Genomic DNA, 20,041 nt, shown 5'->3' with positions numbered 1-20,041 from the left:
TGGTGCCTCACACTCCTATAATTAATACCTGCAGCTGGGGAGGCTGATGCTGATGTATTTCCTGAGCTCAGGACTTCTAAGCTGCTTTAAGTAGGGCTAAAGTCGATTAGTTTCCACACTAAGTTTGGCACCAAGTAGAGTGAGCTCCTGGGAGTAGTGGCCAACCTGCAAGTCTGAAGGCCCCAACTAGCCCAGGACAGAAATGAAGCAGATCAGAGCTCCCAAGCCAATCCTCTGTGACACTGGGCCTATGAGTGACTGCTGAGCTTCCAGCCAAGCTGAGATAGGGAGACCCAGTCTTAAAAATACTAATGACAATAATAAAGTGTGCACTCACTAATTTATACTGTGTTTTTTCCCTTTGGCTTTTCAGATGAGTCCTTGAAGCTACACAATGGACCTCCTCATAATGCCTACATGGAACAGAGCTTTCAGGGCCTGAACCCAGTCCTCAATATCCCTATCAACCTTGCCCACGTAGAACAAGCCCGGAGGAATGCAGCCACCACTGGCCCAAAGTTGGAGAGCTGGGTGGACTCCTTAGTTGGAGGAATCTGGTCTGCAGTGGATATCTGTGCCATTGGGCCCACTGCCTGCCCCGTCATGCAAACATGCAGCCAAACTTCTTGGAGTTCCTTGAGTCCAGACCCCAAGTCTGAGCTGGGGGCCGTCAAACCCGATGGTCGGCTGAGGTAGCATCTGGTCGTGCTATAGGATTTAAAAGGGAATTTCACCTTGAGTGTATGGGATTCTGAAACCTCTCTCACCCCCAGCCCTCTCCCAATCAGTAGTTCCCAAGTGGGAACTTTTATATTCACAATCAGCTTGAGGTCTAGGGTTTAAGAACCAAAGTTGGAGCCTGGCATTGTTCTCCCTGCAGATAAGTTTAGGAGCTTGGTAGATTGCCCCACACTGGTCCTAAGGCAGTCTTACATTATTTTTTCCCATTTGCTTCTTCAAAACCCTTCCCTTTGGCCAGATGTCTAGATAGACCATGGGTTCAGTCTTTTATCTGGTCCCAGAGGACTGTGGGAATTCATAGTAGCTGATAAAAATATTCACTCCTTTGTCAACCAAAAAGCCCTTTTTGATGTTCATCAACCATCAGCATCACCCAGAATGCTAAGTGGAAAGAAAAGCCCAAAGTGATTTCCCAGAAGTTGAGGGTTCTCTATCACCCATTTAAATATATGGGCTCTTTTTCTTTATAGCTCAGGCAGGAAATGATATTTGTTATATTTACTTTCCAGTGATGGCCACACTTCCATACAAGCATAGCAGGTACTTGGTGCAAGTCAGGGGTGAAAATGCTAGGGGTTCAATCCTGTTAGCTGTCTATGACCATAGGCAGATGAGTGTCAGAAGTTGGAATTATGACAGTGGTTCAGTTACCTCACAAAGTCACTGAGAAATTGAAAGTGATACTGGTTTGAATCTCAGAAGAATGGGAATCTGACGTGTAGCTCGGATGAGATGAATGAGGTGCTTGACAGAGCCAAGTCCCTTGACTAGAAATCAGAACAATGCCAGACATCCACAGGGGTTCTCCCACTTCCAAGGCCAAACCTTGCCAGGTGCATGATGGGTGCTGGTTATGAGTGACCAAACTGCATGATCTAAACTTTTTGACCCACAATATTTTGGAAGCCCTTTTCCAACCAAGTTTTTAAAGATATCTCTTTTCTTACATGTGATGCCAACTGGAGTTATCTTACATAGATCATAAGGATAAGATTGGGGTTTGGATCTTCAATTATTTGGGGGGTACTTGGGGATTTTTTTTAGTTTCTGACTATTTGAGTTGCCAGAAAGGTCAAGGTTTTCCTTCAGTTCAACAGACTGAATGACAAGCAAGGCAAGGCCCCATCATCTTGAGTGGCCCTCCCATTCAGACTGGAGAGGAGTAAGCCATTAGGGTGACAACTTCGTCATCCTCTACCCTGACCCTGAGGGGTGAAATTCCCTTTTAAAAACTGCACACTTGGTTGCAAAAATGACCTAAGCATGGAGCACCCAGCCCTTGTTCTGTTTCTCTCCACAGTGTTGGTTTGAAGCTACTGAAGTTTTGGACTTGAAATAATGAGGTCAGCTGTGCTGATGTTATGTCCGAGCATTAAATGTTATGTGGAGCCAGGAACATAAACAAGGATGCATAGAAGGAACACTTTAGATATTTATTATTTATAAGTTTTAGTCAATGACTAATTAGTAGGTGCTGTTTTTGCAGCTTGACAATTATGTTATCTTACTAACTAAAGCTGCCTTTATTCACAAAAGGCTCCCCACCCTTTCTCAGCCCCATCCCACTCCCAAGACACATATTCTTCTTTTTCTCTATGTTCTTAATTTGTGACTTTGCTGGCCCAGGGGTGTTAGGAACACTTGGTGTGTTTGCACCCATATTGTCAGCAGGAGACAGATTCATTCTCTCCCATATCAACAGCAGGCTGATGCCGCCACGCCCCCTCCCCAGGTGTTCTCTTATGCAGGCCCCTAGTGAAAACAGTAGGTCCTCCCAATCCAAGCCCAAAGGGATCTGGACCTCTGTACTCTGTGTCTTGTAGCTTCTCCCCAAAGCCAGGGAGGTGCCTAAAGACTGCAGCTCATCCACTCTGGACTTTGCTTTCCCTTTCAACCCTTGTATTATGGGTCATTCCTTTCTCCTGTCCATTTGCTGATGAAAATTCTCCAGCAAATCTTACTTCCAGAGCCCAGATTTGAAGTGAGATGACTGAGGAGAATGGCGTAAGAAGGTTAGTTCATCCTATGTGTGAGGCCTACTGGACAAAATTTAATTGTCTACATGCAAATACTCCTGCTCCTTGGTCACTGAAACAAAGGGGCTTTCAGAAACCTTAGGCTCAGTTTCACAAAAGTCCCATGTTGCTTATGTATCAATACATAATCAATTGTGTAGGAGGGTAAAAACTTCAAAACCAAGATATTTCTACACACAGTTTCTCTGTGGAAGTATGATAGCAAGGGCTTCACAGCAAAAATAACAAAACCTCTCTGTAACCTCTCTCTCAATCAGCCAGCTCCATATCTGTATTTGTAGCAGTATTATTTGTGGTGACTTTAGGCCTGAGCCCAATTCTGTCAGTGTTTTTGATGTCAGCCTACAATCACCCAGAAGTTGTACTTACTATGCTCAATGACATTTCTGATTTTTAAAATCCTGGAATGAGTGGAGAAACCCCAGAGTTCGTTCTGGGACAGTTCAAGCTGTGAATTTCTTCTTCTGTGTTTAACTCCCCATCCGTCCTGCTGTAGGAAAGTAGGTTGGGATGTGGAACACCCATTGGGGTTTTCACATTTTGGGACCAGAGAATATACCTTTGTAGATGTTACATTTGGTGAAAAGGAGAATTCTAAAAGAGAGCTCAATTGCACCGAGACTTCATGATAGCATTTTTCCAAATGAAAATGTTCATCCTGTTTTTCAGCCCTACCCAGAGATTGATTTGATTATTTTGAGAACCCATTGGAAAAGCCAATTGTCATCATGTGCTCTTGCTTTCTGTGGAAAAGTCATATTTCTTTGGGTGGGTTTTGTTTACTTTGGGGTTGTTTGCCCTGGAATCTGCTCCAAACTTTCAGTGCAGAGCAGGGTGTCTGGAGAGTGAGAGCAAGTCCTCTTGGGGAGACTGCTGCTTATAACTGGCTGAAGAGACAGTTTATCAGATCAAAGTATAGGGTGGGGTTAGGGGTGAGGAGGGAAGGAATCTAAGCTTGCCTCCATACCCACATACTGATAGATGGCCCCTTGGACAAATTTTTACTGACTCTCTTAGTCCAGTTTAGGCAGAAGAAAATCCCCAAGCAAGTTGTGCCTTCTACACCTTGCTTCCTATTTTTGAACGTTTAATCCAGAATTCATCCCAGTGATCTGCAAGCACGTGGACAGAGTAGCCCCAGTCCTGTCAGGGAAAAGGGAAACAAGTTCAAGGACTCAGTGTGGTTTTTCAAATTGCAATGGTCCCTAATTGGCCAGAGAGGCTTTTATTTGAGACAGTTGATTCAGGCTAGAGTGTGAACCACAGAATGTTAAGGCCAACATGCAAGATGTGGGACACAAGGAAAGGAAGTGTATAAAAGCAGCTCAATGAGAGGAGGGGGCCCGCACCCAAGTCCCACATTTGCACATATTTGTGAATTGTGAGCTAGAGCCCTTGGATACTGGCTTTATGATGCAAATCAGCCCTGTGGTTGTATAGAGGCTTTTGTCCATCTCCCCAGGAGTGCCTGGCCAAGAACACCTACCAGTGGAACCAAAAAATAGTAATTGGGGATGCCCCACCCTCTCTCCCAGACTCTGTTCTCATGAAGGTCAAAACAAGTGAAAACAGAATTAGAACTTGATACTCATTTCTTTAAGAACATTTTTAAAAAATTTGTTTACACTGATCATTCCCTTTGAAGATATAACCAGATAACAGTTTTAGGTTTTTGGTTTTTTTAGTCTGGACCTGAGATTTTATATGGTATAGGAAACTGAAGGTGAAAAAAACAAAGCAGATCAGCAACTCTTCTGCAGCTTATAGTTTTAAGGAGTACCAAAAGGTAGCAAGCAACCTACCCAGGGTCATTTTTTTTAGTATGTGCCAGACACAGGTCCTTTTGACTCCAAGGCTAGCTCTCTATCCATTACAGAACACTACTACCCTCAAATTCTGAGTGTATTTTTCCCATGGCTTCATGACTCTAGGAAAGGGACAGATGTGGTCCTCTAATAGCCACCCAGAAGTAGCCACCATTTATTCCCAGTGAACATTTTCAGCTGTGCTGACTGGTAGAAGGCAGCATCCCTTACCAGCTGTCTACCAGAGTCATCAATGTTGTCAAGTGCACCACTTATGCTATTCTGGCTGCCTATAAATCAGTCATGTACCCACATTCATAGAAATTTGCTGCTAAACAGAAAAGCCCCAAAGATCACAGCACAGCATTAAAAAAAAAATCCTCACTCCTTCCTCCCCAGTATGTGGGTGATTCTAAATGACAATCATCTTTGTAAAGAGAAGGTAATAGAAGGGAGTAGCAACAAAGAAAGGAAATTTTAGGAAAGCAAATAATTCTTTTACTTAGGAGACTTAATGTACCTACATGAATGCATATATATATACTACCCATCTTAAACACACCATTGTGTTCATTCTGGTAGACAGTTTCTTCTAAAGAGAGAAAGGGAAGAAAGGTAATTAGTATCAGATCCCATTCAAGATATACCCTCTCCCCCAAATTATTCCTCTGAATGACTTGCTCCAGCCCATAAATTTGGAAAAAAAGATAAGGAGTTTGCCTGTGCTGAGTGCTGGCTGAGAGGCAAGAGCATGGTGAATAAAGGACCTTCCTTGGTTTAATGAAGACCTGGGTTCACATCCTCTCTCAGATACTACCTATCTGTGCCACTAAGAGGAAGTGATTTAACCTCTTAGTATTTCTCTCTCTTGTTTTTTTTTTTTAAGTAGTTGGGGTTAAGTAACTTGCTCAAGGTTACACGGCCAGTTATTTTGTGTGGGTGTTAAGTATCTGAGGCCGGAACCAATCCCGGGTCTCCCAACTCCAGGGCCAGTGCTCTTACTCACTGCGCCACCTGGACACCCTAGTATTTCTCTCTAAAACTATGAGTTGGTGGTCTGTACCAATGAAGGGAGTTTCTATGCCAATGGTTTTTTAATATAGATGAAATCACAGGTCCAGATTCCTTTATACCTTCATTCCCCCTTCCCCCCCCCACACACACACACCAACCATATACTAGAGTCACTGGCTATCTTTTTGGAAAGGAGCCAGTCCCAACTATGAAGGACAGCTGTTGAGCAACAGAGATTCTCCATTCTCCATTCCCAACACCTATCTCTGATCCTCTTTTATTGTCCTGCTACGAGACAGAGAGTTCACAGGATTTGAACATCTTCAGCCATCAGCAGCCATTGATGCTATATATCCTACCTAGAAGCCTCCAACCCACTTGGCTGAGGATTTCTTATCTTAAACAACTTTAAAATGAAAGAAAAGCATCAAAAGTTACTAGGACAAAAGTGATAGGGTTCTAGACAGACTTGTAAAACTCCCCCAGCCCCAGCAGCAGAGACTCCTATAACAGGCTGTATCTAGCTTAGACATTCCAATCTGTGGTGTCCACCCAGCGGCAATGCTAGTGAGGCCTTTTTTCACTTCTCCTTGGCTTGCTACTGTCTAATAACAGCCAAGACAGTAGAAACTGGGGCTGCCCTCTTGTTCCCACACAGCTGGTTAGTCTAGCTCAATCATCTGTTTTTTGCTTCTGCCTCAGTTACCTTATTTTGCCCATGAGTTCTACCACAGGTGCTACCTCACAGTGTCTGCTAAGAAGTTTACCTGAGGGAGGGAGGAGAAAAAGTTATCTGAAATCTCCTTGAGCTGAATGTACAATCTATGCAAATTCTCTCTGTTTCTCACTGTCAAACACTTCAAAGCATTACATATAACCTTGCCAAACTAACAGCAAGATCCTGTACAGGTTTCTCTGATGACAGAGTACCAATTTTCAGCGCGGTTAAATGCGCCCCCCCCGTTTGTATATTGTTAACAAGTTGTCTTTGGTTCTGTTGTTGCTAAGCCCCTTGAGGGAGACTGGGCCTCTCTGTCTGCAATGAGTCCCTTCCTCTTGGCTGGGAATATTTGGATTGCTAATGTCTCCCCCATTCCACTGAGGTCTCTGCACCTGAAGATCCCCCCTCCCCCAAAAAGAAAGCCCATGGCCTCACTGACTCCAGTCCCCTCCCCACTTCTTCAGAGCATGTCATCTTCCATCTCACAACACAACAAAGCCTTAGGTTCCTCCTTTTTGAAATGTGGCCTTAAAATCATGTTGGAAACGTGGATGTTGTCTCACCCTTCGGATCTCCGCCAACATCACAGAATGCACCTTGAGATTGCTGCTATCCCTCCTACTGGGGGACCTGTCAATTTACAGTTTCACTGATACAATGGAAATTGCTTACAAATTCAGTCTTAAAGAAAAATGACCTTATATTGTTCCTGTGGGCAAAATAAAGGTTTGGATGCTCTTCTAAATATAGCCTACTCTGGAAGTACTCTCTTACAGCATATTGTAGCTGTAATGGGTTGACTTTACCTACAAAGTGCTAACATTGAACTTTTCCTTTTTACCCCTTAAAGACATGGTAACTTGATGAACTTCACTCAAGGGTAAATCAGCAGCATCTCTGTTGTTTATCCTTTTGCCCTTGTTGAGTATCATTGGCTTGAGAAAGATTGCACTAAATATTCCCAGCTGATCTTAGAGGTGCCACCCTCTCAATCCCTCCAACCTCCAACCTCTTTTGTTTTGATTCCTCACCATCTGATCCAGCCCAAAGACAACAGAAAATAAGGTTTTCATAGTAAACTCATTGGCTTTGAATGGAATAGTCTTTCTAGTTCTTCCTGTCTTTTTTGTTGTTGTTGTCATTGTTGGTTCGTTGGGGTGTTTGTTAACGGCCTCATCGTAAGTTATTACTGTCCCCTCATTTTTCAGAGACAGGTGGTGATATAGTTTTAAAAAATAACTATTTTGTTATAGATCATGATATGCATAAAACTGTACAGAAATATTTTGTAATCTATTGATTTTAAAAAAAAAGAGAACATGTAAATACAGTAAAGTTAAATAATAAAAAAAAGAATTCCAATGGCACACACTGAAAGATGTAGATATTTTGCTATTTATTTAAAGGATTATTTTATGAGATACTGAACTATCTGAAATTGACCAGTAATCCAAGTTTCAAAAAGTCCAAATGCTTTTTTCATGTTGTAGAATGTGATCTCCAGCAATCATTGCACTACCCATTTTTGCACCCTTCTGTCTTTCATTTAGCAGAACAACAACAAAAAAAAATTGTGCCTTAGCTGTATTTTCTGTCTAGGGGAGTTTGTTTTTTGTCTGACAATGCGAGATTTTTTTGCAGAAAACAGTGGATGTATTAAATCTGTATCATACCAAAAACACCACAGGTGTATATAAATGCTTTCTGTCATACTGTGTTTTCAGATGCAGAATTTTAAAATTAAAAAAAAAAGGAAGTTTCTTTGCGGAATGGTGTCAGTGTGACTTGTTTTCAGTGCTATTACAAAATTTTGAGCTCTGATGTGAAGGACTGAGCCATCATTTCAGATTCCTCCCACTCAGATCTTTGGTTCAGGTACATGAATAATCAATTAATCAGCAAACATTTACTAAAAACGTAATATGTTCCAGGCACTGTGCTAGGTCTTGACAAGTTTATGTTCCATCAAGGGAAACAACATGTACATCTATGAATGGGTATGCGTGGTCAATGGTGCTATCAAGCTGGACAGGACATCAATCATCCAATGCATGTTAGACATTACATTTTACCTGATTACATCCCAGGTTTTTTATTGAGTACAACCTCAGGAGTAGTTTATGACCAAATAATATTCTCTTTCTTCCTCAAACATACTGTACTCTTGATTAAATATGCAGCTGAGGCCCTGGTTTTCACTGACAAAATACAACTTTGGATTTATAAAACCTTAACAATTTAAATATGCTTCCCTCTCAGGATTTTGTATTCTCTCAGAAATCTCACTGCTACTTTTCAAGTAAGCAGAATTGGCACAAAATCAAATGGCCATTCAGATTTTAATACACTTACACATCTGGAGAAAACAATTAAAATAATAAGGCTTGCCAAAATAGCAGTTTTAAAAACAACCATAGTCTACTGCCACTAGTCAAGGTTGGAGGAGGCAGAGTAGGGCACAGGAAAGATAGGGGAGTCAGAAGCAGCAAAATTGATTTCCCCTCTACCCATTTCTCCATTAGGTAAGTAGGTAATAAGCAAGGTAGTAACCAAAGTGAAAATGGGTGAAAGGCTCTCTGTCTCCAAGGAAGGCATGGAGGGAAAAGTCAATGCAAGATAATCTCTCTAACAGCCCTGATCCTATAATTCAGATGGTCTTTACATACATTAACTCATTTTATCTTCTTAATAACACCAAGAGGCAGAACCAAAATGGCAGAGTACAGGCTGAATTATTCCAACATTCCCTTCCAAACAACTTTAAAATAATTGCTCAAATCAAACTTTATAATGGCAGAGTCAACAGTCATAGGGGGACATTTTTCAAGCGTAAGACAGCTTAGGAAGTCTGTAGGAGAGGTCTTTAACTGCAGGCCAGGAGTGCTTTGACATCATCAACAGCGGTACTGACAGCAGCTTCTAGAACCCTCATCCTAGAGATAATAAGGGGGTCAGACAATTGGTAAGAAAAATATTACAAGAAACCATTTGCCTGCACTGGGTATAGTTGATACTAATTGGTAACTCTATTTCCTATGAGCAGTTCTGGGTCACGGTTCCCGAGTGGGAAGGAGCACTTGTGATTGGTCACAAGGGAGCAGAGGCACTGGTCACAATTGTAGGGCCAAGAGGAGTACCAGTACTTGTGGTTACAAGGGAACTTCCTGGGTAAAGACCAGAGTGTAGACCAGGAGGGCAGTAAACACAACTCTCCCAGGGTAACCCCACCTTGGAATTACCCCAAATTTGGAAATCTCCCAAACTAGCTCTGAAAACAGCAGCACAAAAAAAGCCTAAAGCCTGGGACAGCTTTCCCCATGCCAAGGTGAACAGAAACCAACTTTAATATAAGGTTCAAAGTGAAGAAATAGGCTGGAAAAATGAACAAACAACAACAAAAAGAAGAACTTGAGTATAAAAACAGAGAATGGTGACAGAGAAGACTAAGACATAAACTTAGAATAAGACAACAATGTGAACAGTTACAAACAAAGCCTCAAAGTAAAATGCAAACTGGACCCAAGGACAGCAAGAATTCCTAGAAGAGTTAAAGAAAGAGATAAAAGTAAAAATTAGGAAAAGATATGAGAGTGAAGCAAGAAAACTATGAAAAGAGAACAGCTTGGTAAAAGGGATACCCCCCCAAAAAAATGCTGAAGAAAAGATCACCTTAGAAAAAACAGAAATAGCTTAATGGTTAAAAAAAAAAAAACAGACACAAAAATTCACTGAAAAAAAACTATAGGTAAACAATTTATGAATAAACAAGAAATAGAGAGCAGAGTGAAATGGATAATTTTGATTACATTGTATTAAAAAGTTTCTGTACAAATAAAACAAATATAGCCCAGATCAGAAGGAAAGTGGAAAACTGGGGGAAATTTTCTTATAGACAGTTTATTAGATAAAGGTCTCAGATAAATATATAACTTTGCAAAACCTAAAAGAATGAGTCATTCCCCAATTGATAAAAAGTCAAAAAATATGAACAGGCAGTTTTCTGATGAAGAAATCAAAACAATTTATGGCCATGTGAAAAAATACAATAAATCATTATTGATTAGAGAAATGCAAATTAAAATAACCTTGAGATACCATTTTATACCACCAGATTGGCTAAAATGATTGAAGAGAAAAGCAGCAAATGGTGGAGGGGAAGTGGAAAAATTGGAACACATTCATTGTTGATGGAATTGTGAACTGATCCAACCATTTTGGAGAGCAATTTGGAACTTGCCCAAAGAGTTGTTAAACTACTATGTCCATTGACTCAGCAACACCACTACTAGGTCTTTTTCCAAAGATGATTAGGGAAAAAGGAAAAGAAACTATATACTTTCTTAAATATTTTAGTAGCTCTTTTTATGGTGACAAAGAACTTGGTGGACATTGTGGGAACTCTATCAATTGGGGAATGGCTGAAGAAGTTGTGATATATAATTGTGATGGAATACTACTGTGCTATAAGAAATGATGAACTCAATGATCTTAGAAAAACATGGATAGGCTTGTACAAAATAGTGAAAAGCAGAATGAGCAGAACCAAGAGAACATCATTTACAGTAACAATAATATTATTTCAAAAACATCTTTAAACAAATAAGTCATTTTGACCATTATAAATACCAAAATTAACTACAAAGGACATATGAAGGAAATCATTATATGAATCTGTAGCAGCAAGCACCCTAGCATACCCAGGATGGCGGCTAGCACAGTTTTTGATCTGCTTTTCTAAAGGAAAGCAACTCAAAAGGGGTTAGCAATCTTACTAAATCAAAGATATATATCATTCATTTAGTTCAGGGGGAAAAGTCAGCACCCCGAACACCAGAAAATACAAACAGAAATTATAAGCAGACAAAAAATACTGTGTGTATTTTGAGAAATTTATGAGAAATAACACAATTCAACAGACTAACAGGGCTTCTAACTGTCTGACCATTACATACATACAGTGTTAGTTAACAGAGAGAGAAGTACCAACATCTGGGTTTTCAAAGCCAGGGGCCTTAATGGCTACCCAGAATCTCATCTGGCCAAATTATACAATTCTTCCCATAAGTGAACCCCAAAGCAAAATGCTAATATACTTTTTCAGGGTCAGAGGGTATCACAACCCTTGGGACTCACTGCCTAATTACAAAGTAACTAAAGGTGTGGGCCTTCCTGGAAAAACAAACCTGCCCCCTAAGCAAGCTTCTTTTGTTGGGCTCCACTTGAGGCCTATTAATTCAACTCCCATTAACATTACAAGTGGTCAAAAGCCAAATAGACTTCTAAGGAGTAACAGGATGTAAAGAAATAGAGAGAGAGAGAAAGTAAATATAGGAAAATGGGATGGAGGGAAATGCATAGTTATTGATCATAATTATGAATGTGAATGGAATGAGATCACCCATAGAACAGAAGTGGATAGCAAAATGGATTGGAAACCAGAATCCAACAACCTGTTGTGTACAAGTGACATACTTGGGACAAAAAGACATATGCAAAGTTGAAATGAAGGGCTGTACCAAAATCTATTATGTGTCACCTAAAGTAAAAAACAGAGGGCAACAATCATAATCTCAGACAATGCAAAAGCAAAAATAGACCTAATTAAAAGAGATAACCAGGGAAGCTCTAGTTTGTTAAAAGGTATCATAGACAATGAAGTAACATAAAAAAAAAATTACAACTAATTTCTCTGATAAAGGCCTCATTTCTTAAATATATAGGGAACTGAGTCAGATTTATAAAAATAAGAGCCATTCCCCAATTGATAAATGGTCAAAGGATATGAACAGGCAGTTTTCAGAAGAAATTCAGAGTTCTCTATAGTCATTAAAAAACACTCTAAATCACTATTGTGTGTGATGAAAAATCTCATCCAAAATTTAAAGAAGAACATGGAAATCTCTTAGGATAGGAATAGGAATTTATTCTCTTCCCCGGGTGAAGAGGGCTGTCTTCCCCATTACAGATCATGAGGAAGAGGCACTTTACAAAAGTCATAACAAGAATTTATACCCCAATGGAGTCCCTTTTCCCATTGGTTGGGGAGGTGGGCTCAAGTCTTGGTGAGAAAATCTTCCCCAATGGTAAACAAAAGAGGAGCCCTCCAATGAGGCTGATTGACAGCAAGGGAAAGAGAGGAAGGGCCAAAGAGGTGAGAAATCTGAAAGCTTCCTGAAAGGGCTTGCTGCTGATTAACAGCAGAAGAAGGAGTGGGGGAAGGAGGAGGGAAGTTCTGAGTTTTCACTGCCCCCACACACAGCTATTGATTAAAGAAAGGCAAATTAAAACAACTCTGTACCACCTCACATCTATCTGAAATGACAAATGCTGAAGGGGATGAGGGAAAATAAGTACATTAATGAATTGTTGGTGGAGTACTGGTCCAATGAATTGGTCCAACCATTCTGGAGAACAATCTGGAGCTATTCCCAAAGAGCTGTAAAATGGCATATCCTTTGATCCAGCAATACCACTACTAGGTCTGTACCCTGAAGAAATCAAAGGAAAAAGACCTATATGACAAAGATATTTATAAATTGAGGGGATGCTTAACAATTGGAGGATGGCTAAACAAGCAGTCCAATTCCTTGTTCATACAGCGTGATTGTGATGGAGTACTATTTTGCTATAACAATTGATGATGGGGGAGGGGAGTCAGAAAAAAAATTCCAACATAACAAGACCTATATGAACTGATACAAAGTGAAGTGAGAAGAACCAGGAGATGATTGTGCTCAGTAACAGAAATGTTGTATTGATGATCAACTATGAAAGACTTGCCTACTCTAATCAATACAAGGATCCCAGGCAATTCCAAAGGACTCATGATGAAAAACATGCTATCCACCTCCTGATAAACTGATAAACTCTGAATGGAAACTGAAATAAAATTTTCTTGTTTTTTTTTGTTTTTTTTTTGTTATATAGCTAATATGGACATATTTTGCATAATTTCACCTGCATAAATAATATATTGTTTGCCTTCTCAGTGGGTGGAGGAGGGATAGGAGGGAGGGAGAATATCTGGAATTCAAAATTTAAAAAGAAAAGAATGTTAAAACACATTTTTAAAAATAACCCAAAGATGGAGATATTTTACTTTTATTCAAATAATATTTAAAGTGTACAAACTCACAGCATTATTGTTGAATAATAATTCATTTCAGAATGCTCTGATAGTTACCTAATAATAGTATCATTACAGTCATACTGTAATGTGGAGGACATCACTTGTTGCCTTCATCTCTTCTCCTGAACCTTTTGTCTGTACTTAACTTATTTGGCTTCTGATCTCAGATTTTGAGTTGGGAAGGGACATTAGAGGTCATCTAACCCAACTCCCTTCCTATTACATGAGAGAACTGAGGCCCAGAGAAGTTAAAAAAATTACCCCAGGTCACACTGATAAAAAATGTTAGAGCTCCCTTGAGTGACTCTTAGCTGGTGTTGTTCATCTCCTTGATCTGCTTAAGGTCCCCAGGAGGAGCTATATTGGTGGGAAGTATTTAAATGAAGCAGACACTGGAAATATTGTTTTGTGCATTTTACAGATAAGGAAATTGATGCTCAGAAAAGTTAATTCACTTGTTCAAGATGACACAGTTTCTGATTGTCAGAGCTGAGATCCAAACCAATTATATTGTAAACTCCCTGAGAGCAGGGACTGCCTTTTGTCTTTCTTTGTATCAGCAGTGCTTAGAACAGTGCTAGCATATAGTAGGTACTTCATAAATGCTTATTGCCTGACTCACTCACTCTTTTCACTATATCAGTCTCTCTTCTGCCAAAATGGAGATTATATGATTCTACTTTCTCCACATCTAAACCTCAAGAATCAAGAGAATAATGCATATGAAATACTTTGAGTTACCTAAAAGGAGTCAGTCCCCAAAACTGAAGGCTTACACTATCTTCTCCTTGAAAATCAACATAGCAGAGGCGCCTAGGTGGAGCAGTGAATAGAGCACTGGCCATGAAGTCAGGAGGACCTGAGTTCAAATCTGACCTCAGACACTTAACACTTACTAGCCATGTGACTTCGGGCAAGTCACTTAAGCCCAATTGCCCTCCCCCCCCCAAAAAAAAAGAAAAGAAAATCAACATGGCAGAATGAAAAGAGCTTTGGATTTGGTGTCTGGGGATCTGAGTTTTTTCCCCAGTACTGATATTAGCTGTGTGACCTTGGGCAAGTCCTATAACCTCTTTGAGTCTCAGTAACCTCATCTGTAAAATGGGGATTATATATCCACTGCTTACTTCACAGGACTGTACTAAGGAAAGTGCTTGGTAAACTTTAAAGCACTATGACTTGAGATGTCATTATTCATTGTACTAGTAATCTACATATCAAGATCATAAGGAGACACTTACTTTAGAGAGAAACTTCATTTAGGTTATAGTCAGTTTCTGAGGTTAGTTCAACTTACACCCCCTGACTCACTCTAGGCAAATATAACTTGCTTTCCTTCATTCTTGGGAAACTAGAGGCCCATCATCTATAGTCAGCCCAGGTCACATCCTTGGTTTCCTTAAAGGCATTGGGAGCAGCTGTATGTAGGGCAATGCAATATTTACAGCACCCACAGTCTCTAAATATACTGACTGTGACTATAAATATTCCCACATGGTGCTCAATCACAAAATATAGCAGACTCTCCATATATATGATAGAAGCAAAACATTTATTCAGGCAACAGAAAACCAAATCCCAACACCAGGAAACTGCATCATAGCAACATAGAAGTTAATGCACCACAATGTAGCAGAGAGCCATGCCATCCTTTAGCCTTCCCACAAACCAATATAAGATCAACATTTACTCACAAACCAGACTAACTCTTTGCCTGAGTGTCCTCTCTCTCCCACCATCTCTCTTGTTCTGACTCCCAGCTTCCTGTGGGCTCTGCTCCACCCTTTGGCAAATTCCTCCCACCATAGGCTCCATTCAGCCTATAAGGGGGAAGAATATATTTTCAAAACAGGGAAGCTCTTCAAATTTCCCTAGGCTTATTAAGGGGCAGGGAAGATCTTCAAATTCCCATTACCATTACATTGTGTTATGAAGAGTATTTGAATAAACGATTCCCCTCATAGATAGACATATGGAAGTTGATACAAAGTGAAGTAAGCAGAATCAAGAAAACAGAATGCCTATAGGGACTCATGATACAGTGGAAAGAATGCTGATGTAGAGTCAGAAGTCATGAATTCAAATCCAGACTCTTCCACTTACTATCTATGTGATCTTGGAAAAATTATTTAACATCTCTAGGCCCTCAGATTTCTTCATCTCTTAAAAAAAGGGGGGGAGGGGATTTACCTAGAAGACCTTCCAGCTTGCAATCTCTAATCCCATGTCTTTGTTGTTATTCAATCATTTTAGTTGTGTCTGACTCTTTGTGATCCCATTTGGAGTTTTCTTGGCAAATATACTAGAGTGGTCTGCCATTTTCTTCTCCAACTCATTTTACAGATGAGGAAACTGAGGCAAATAGGGTTAAGCGACTTAGCCAGAGTCAAACAGTTAATAAGTGTCTAAGGGCAGATTTGAACTCAGGAAATGAGTCTTCCCAACTTCAGGACTGGCACTCTGTCCACTGAACCACATGGCTACATCTCCAACACTGTAAATGGAAAGAACAAAAACAATGAAATTAAATACTGTGTAATTATAGGAACCAAATTTGTCCATCAAAGAAAGCTGAGGCAAGTGCTTTGGGGATCTATAAGTATGTAACATCACCTATTGAGTCTGATTTGGCTGGTGTACTAGTTCTGCTGAAATGTTCTTGCTAGTCCCTGTTATTCTCTGTTATTTTTTATTATAAAGGGTGGCTCACTAGACTGGGAAGGAGGAAAGGATATATTGAGAAATAAATAATGATTAAGTGATATTTTTAAAAATTTGGTATTTCAAGAAGGAAATTATTAAAAACAATCAAAATAGACTCCCCTCTGCCTTATGTTTCTGGACTTGTTTGTAACATACAGGTGTGGTAGCTTTTTTATTCCTAAAATACTCTTCCTGAATAGGCCCTGCCCCCCAGCAGCTACTGCTAAAACCCAGCAATTAGAGTGCGGATTTAATTTGCAAGCGGAAGCCCTGAAGGCAAATCCTTTGATTGTATACTTTTGCTGCTTTTGAGGCCTGTCTGCCTCCTTCAGACCAGGGCTGTGAGAAGCCAACAGCTGCAGAGAAGACTGTACAGATGTTCCCCAAGTCCCACCACATTAGTCCACCAGCTCACTAAAGCTGCTACTCACCTCTGTGCAGCATAATGAATTGCTGTGAGAGAAACTACTTTTACAGCTGCTGCTGAAAGCTACGGATGTCACATGCATAGCAAGGTCCTGGGGCCCCTACATGTACACACCACAAAATACAAACCCCTACATAAAGTCATATCCCTACACACATACACACACACAAACACACACACACACACACACACTCCATTCGCACACATACCCATACACACATCCCTATGCATACCCACATATACATACATGGTTGGTCTTTAGTTGTTTTTTTCAGTTATGTGCAACTCTTTGTAACTCTTTTGGGGGCTTTCTTGATAAAGATATTATACCGTGTTTCCCCAATAATAAGACCTATCCCGAAAATAAGCCCTCCCCTTACTGTGTAAGATTCCTCTAAAATAAGCCCTCCCCCGAAAATAAGCCCTATTGAGATTGCTACTGTAGTGAAGGTGATCCCCTGCGCTACATGCTACATTACGGTACCCTCTGTATGCACCGCCCCCCCGGGTGAAACGCACGCTGCGCTCCGAGCTGCATCCAATCAGAGCTGCAGCAGTGAGCACGTCATCCTGTTCTTCCCCAGTGATTTGCTTATTGAATAAAGGTACATTTTTTTGTTCACATTTACCTGTTTATTAAAATTGCTGTCAATGTTCATTAAAATAAGCCCTCCCCTGAAAATAAGCCCTCTGGTGTTTTTCTGTCCAAAAAATTAATAAGACAGTGTCTTATTATCGGGGAAACACGGTAGCAGTTTGCAATTTCCTTCTCAAGCTCATTTTACAGTGGAGAAAACCCAGGCAAACAAGGCTAAGTGACTAGTCCAGGGTCACTCAGCTGTCTGAGTCTGTCACTGTCTGAGGCCAGGTTGGAATTCAGGAAAATGAGTCTTCTTGACTCTAAGTCCAGCACTCTACGCCAGTTAGCTGCCCCTATATACATACATACTTACATTCTTATATATAGCTATACCCCTACATACATATAAATCCCTACCTACACATATACCCCAATATTAATATACATCCCTATACATATTCCTACATACACACATCCCTATACATATACACATCCCTACACATATACCCCATTCACAGACACATCTTATATATAAACACATACATACATCCTTATATATGTAAATATTTCTACATATATACATACCTGCAAAAACTCCTACATACACACATTCCTGATATATATCCCTATACACTGTAATAGTAATGGAATTTAAAGATTCCCCTGTACTGGCTTGGTTTTTCGGTTGAGTGTTAAAACCCAGAGCTTGTGAGTCCCACTTGTGGGATGCATTTGTTGACGTGAAAGGAGAGGGCTGGACTGGGAGGAGCTGGTGCAGTGGATTTAGAGAAGGCCTAAGCAGAGAGAGAGAGGATTGCTGAGGTCCAGTTGGAGCTGCCCAGGATTTTTGAGAGCTGCCACCCAGAGCTGCCAAGGACTGAGGAGACATGACTGTGATGCTGGTATTTTGTCTGTCTGTTTTGATGTTGTTTTGCCAAATTCATCTGCTGGTGAAGGACAGTGCTGTTGTTGCAGAAGTTCTTAAACCTTGCTGTTGGTTCAGAAGCCCTGAAGAAGGATTTTCTTGTTGTATGTTTACAGAAATCCTGGAAAAGGGTCTTGCTGATGTTTTCAGGGGTCCTGAGGCTGTTCTGCAGGCAGAGAATGAATTGATGAGGAGACTGGCAATGCATCTTGTGGCCTTGTTAAGCTTTGTCTCCCCAGGAACAGAGATTGCTGAGAACTTGCCTCAGGTCAAGATGAAGAAAAGACCACTCTTGGGTATTAAATGCTGTGATGATATCTTAACCTTGTTATAGCTCAGGGGTACATGGCTTTTGTGCTCTTCACTGCCCCTTTTGAGAAGGTGCTTGGCATTAACTGACAATAATTGTAATTCCATTGTAATCCAGGGGTGGGAAACTTGACTTTTTGTGCTCTGTGATTGACCAAATGAACATACTTTGTTTATGATTGGAAACCAATCTTAATCTCCATTTGAGAAGAGAGATTTTGTGATTGACTAAATGAATGTACTGTTCAGGGATGGAGTAGTACTTGGAAATTATTAAATCACACTTGGTGAATGCTATATTTTGATTTTCTCTGATCTGTGAATGTTTTGCTTTAATTTGTCACTGAATAAAATGAAGAGTTACTATGCTGGTATTCTGAACCTTGGAAGTTGCCTTTGCTTGGCATTACATACATACACATACATTCCCACATACACAAATCCCTACACACACACACACACACACACACACACACACACACACACACACACACACACACACCAATAGCCTCTCAGTTGGGCTGACTGGCAATAGCTTCCTACCTTCCTACATTGTTCAGGCCCTTTCCTTATCACCTCTCACTTGGACTGTGACAATAGCTTCCATAATGGCCTTCCTGCCCCCAGTCTCTCTGGATTTCCCATCTGTACACAACTCCCAAATTAGTATTCCTAAAATATGGGTGCCACTAGTCACTCCCCTGCACCAAATATTTTTAGTGGCTCCTCATTGCCTATAGCATAAAATACAGCTCTTCAGTCTGACATTTAAAGCCTTCCACAATCTGGGTCCACATACCTTTGCAGGCTTTCATATTATTTTCCTTTGCACATTCTGTGCTTCAGCCCAAATGGTCTACTTGCTATTCCCCAAACTCAGCTTTCTATTTCTGTGCCTTTGGAAACTGTTCCTCAAACATCGACTGTACCCCTTTCTTGGCTTGGCTTCTAAAAATCCCTAGTTTTCTTCAAGACTCTCTTCAGTTCCCATTGAGGAATGGAACAAGGTTCAGTTTACTTCCTATTCAAAGCAGTTGTTAAACTCTTTCCCTCTTCAGATTCCTTTGAATTTTAATATTTGTACAGATAGGAATATAAGCTCCTTGAAGGCAACCACAACTTTGGTTTTCTCCTTGTAATCCCACTGAGTTGGCAGAAGACTCATTATCCTGAGTTAAAATTTGGCATCAGATACTCACTAGCTATGTGACCCTGGACAGGTCACTTAACCCTGTTTACCTCAGTTTCCTCATCTGGAAAATGAGCTGGAGAAGGAAATAGCAATCCACTCCAGCATCTCTGCCAAGAAAACTCCATCTGGGGTCATGAAGAGTAAGACACAATGAAAACAACTGAACAACAACATATCCTAGTCATTTGCACATTAGTAGGCACTTAATACATATGTGTTCATTGAATAGAATATCTCTAGATTTTGTCTCACCTGAAAGGCAGCATGATGTAGTGGACTTGGAGTTAAGAAGGCATGGGTTTGAATCTTGCCTTAAATACTTACTTGTGTGAACTTGGGCAAATCTCTCTCAGCCTTGGTTTCCTTATCTGTAAAATGAGGAGGCTTGGATTTGATGACTTCTAAGGTACTCCATGATCCTGTGACCCATTTGATTTATTACTAACCACCCCTCCATGA

At 40.4% G+C, this 20,041-nt stretch overlaps 1 protein-coding gene across 1 annotated transcript in view; it reads left to right on the top strand.

Annotated features, from left to right (window-relative positions):
* Positions 1 to 8,087, top strand: part of XYLT1 (xylosyltransferase 1) — a 438,827-nt gene extending 430,740 nt beyond the window's left edge. The window contains exon 12 of the mRNA XM_069085297.1: positions 374 to 8,087. Coding sequence (XP_068941398.1) covers positions 374 to 696 — 323 coding nt within the window. The 3' untranslated portion in view covers positions 697 to 8,087. The remainder of the gene's footprint in view (positions 1 to 373) is intronic.
* The last annotated feature ends 11,954 nt before the right edge of the window (positions 8,088 to 20,041 follow it).

The sequence above is a fragment of the Petaurus breviceps genome, unplaced genomic scaffold (genome assembly GCF_028583685.1).
Source record: "Petaurus breviceps papuanus isolate PSGF00001 unplaced genomic scaffold, PetGlider_PUasm1.0 175, whole genome shotgun sequence".
NCBI classification, from domain to species: domain Eukaryota; kingdom Metazoa; phylum Chordata; class Mammalia; order Diprotodontia; family Petauridae; genus Petaurus; species Petaurus breviceps.
The sequence above is the reverse complement of the archived record's forward strand: the minus strand, read 5'-3'. Positions and strand labels throughout refer to the sequence as shown.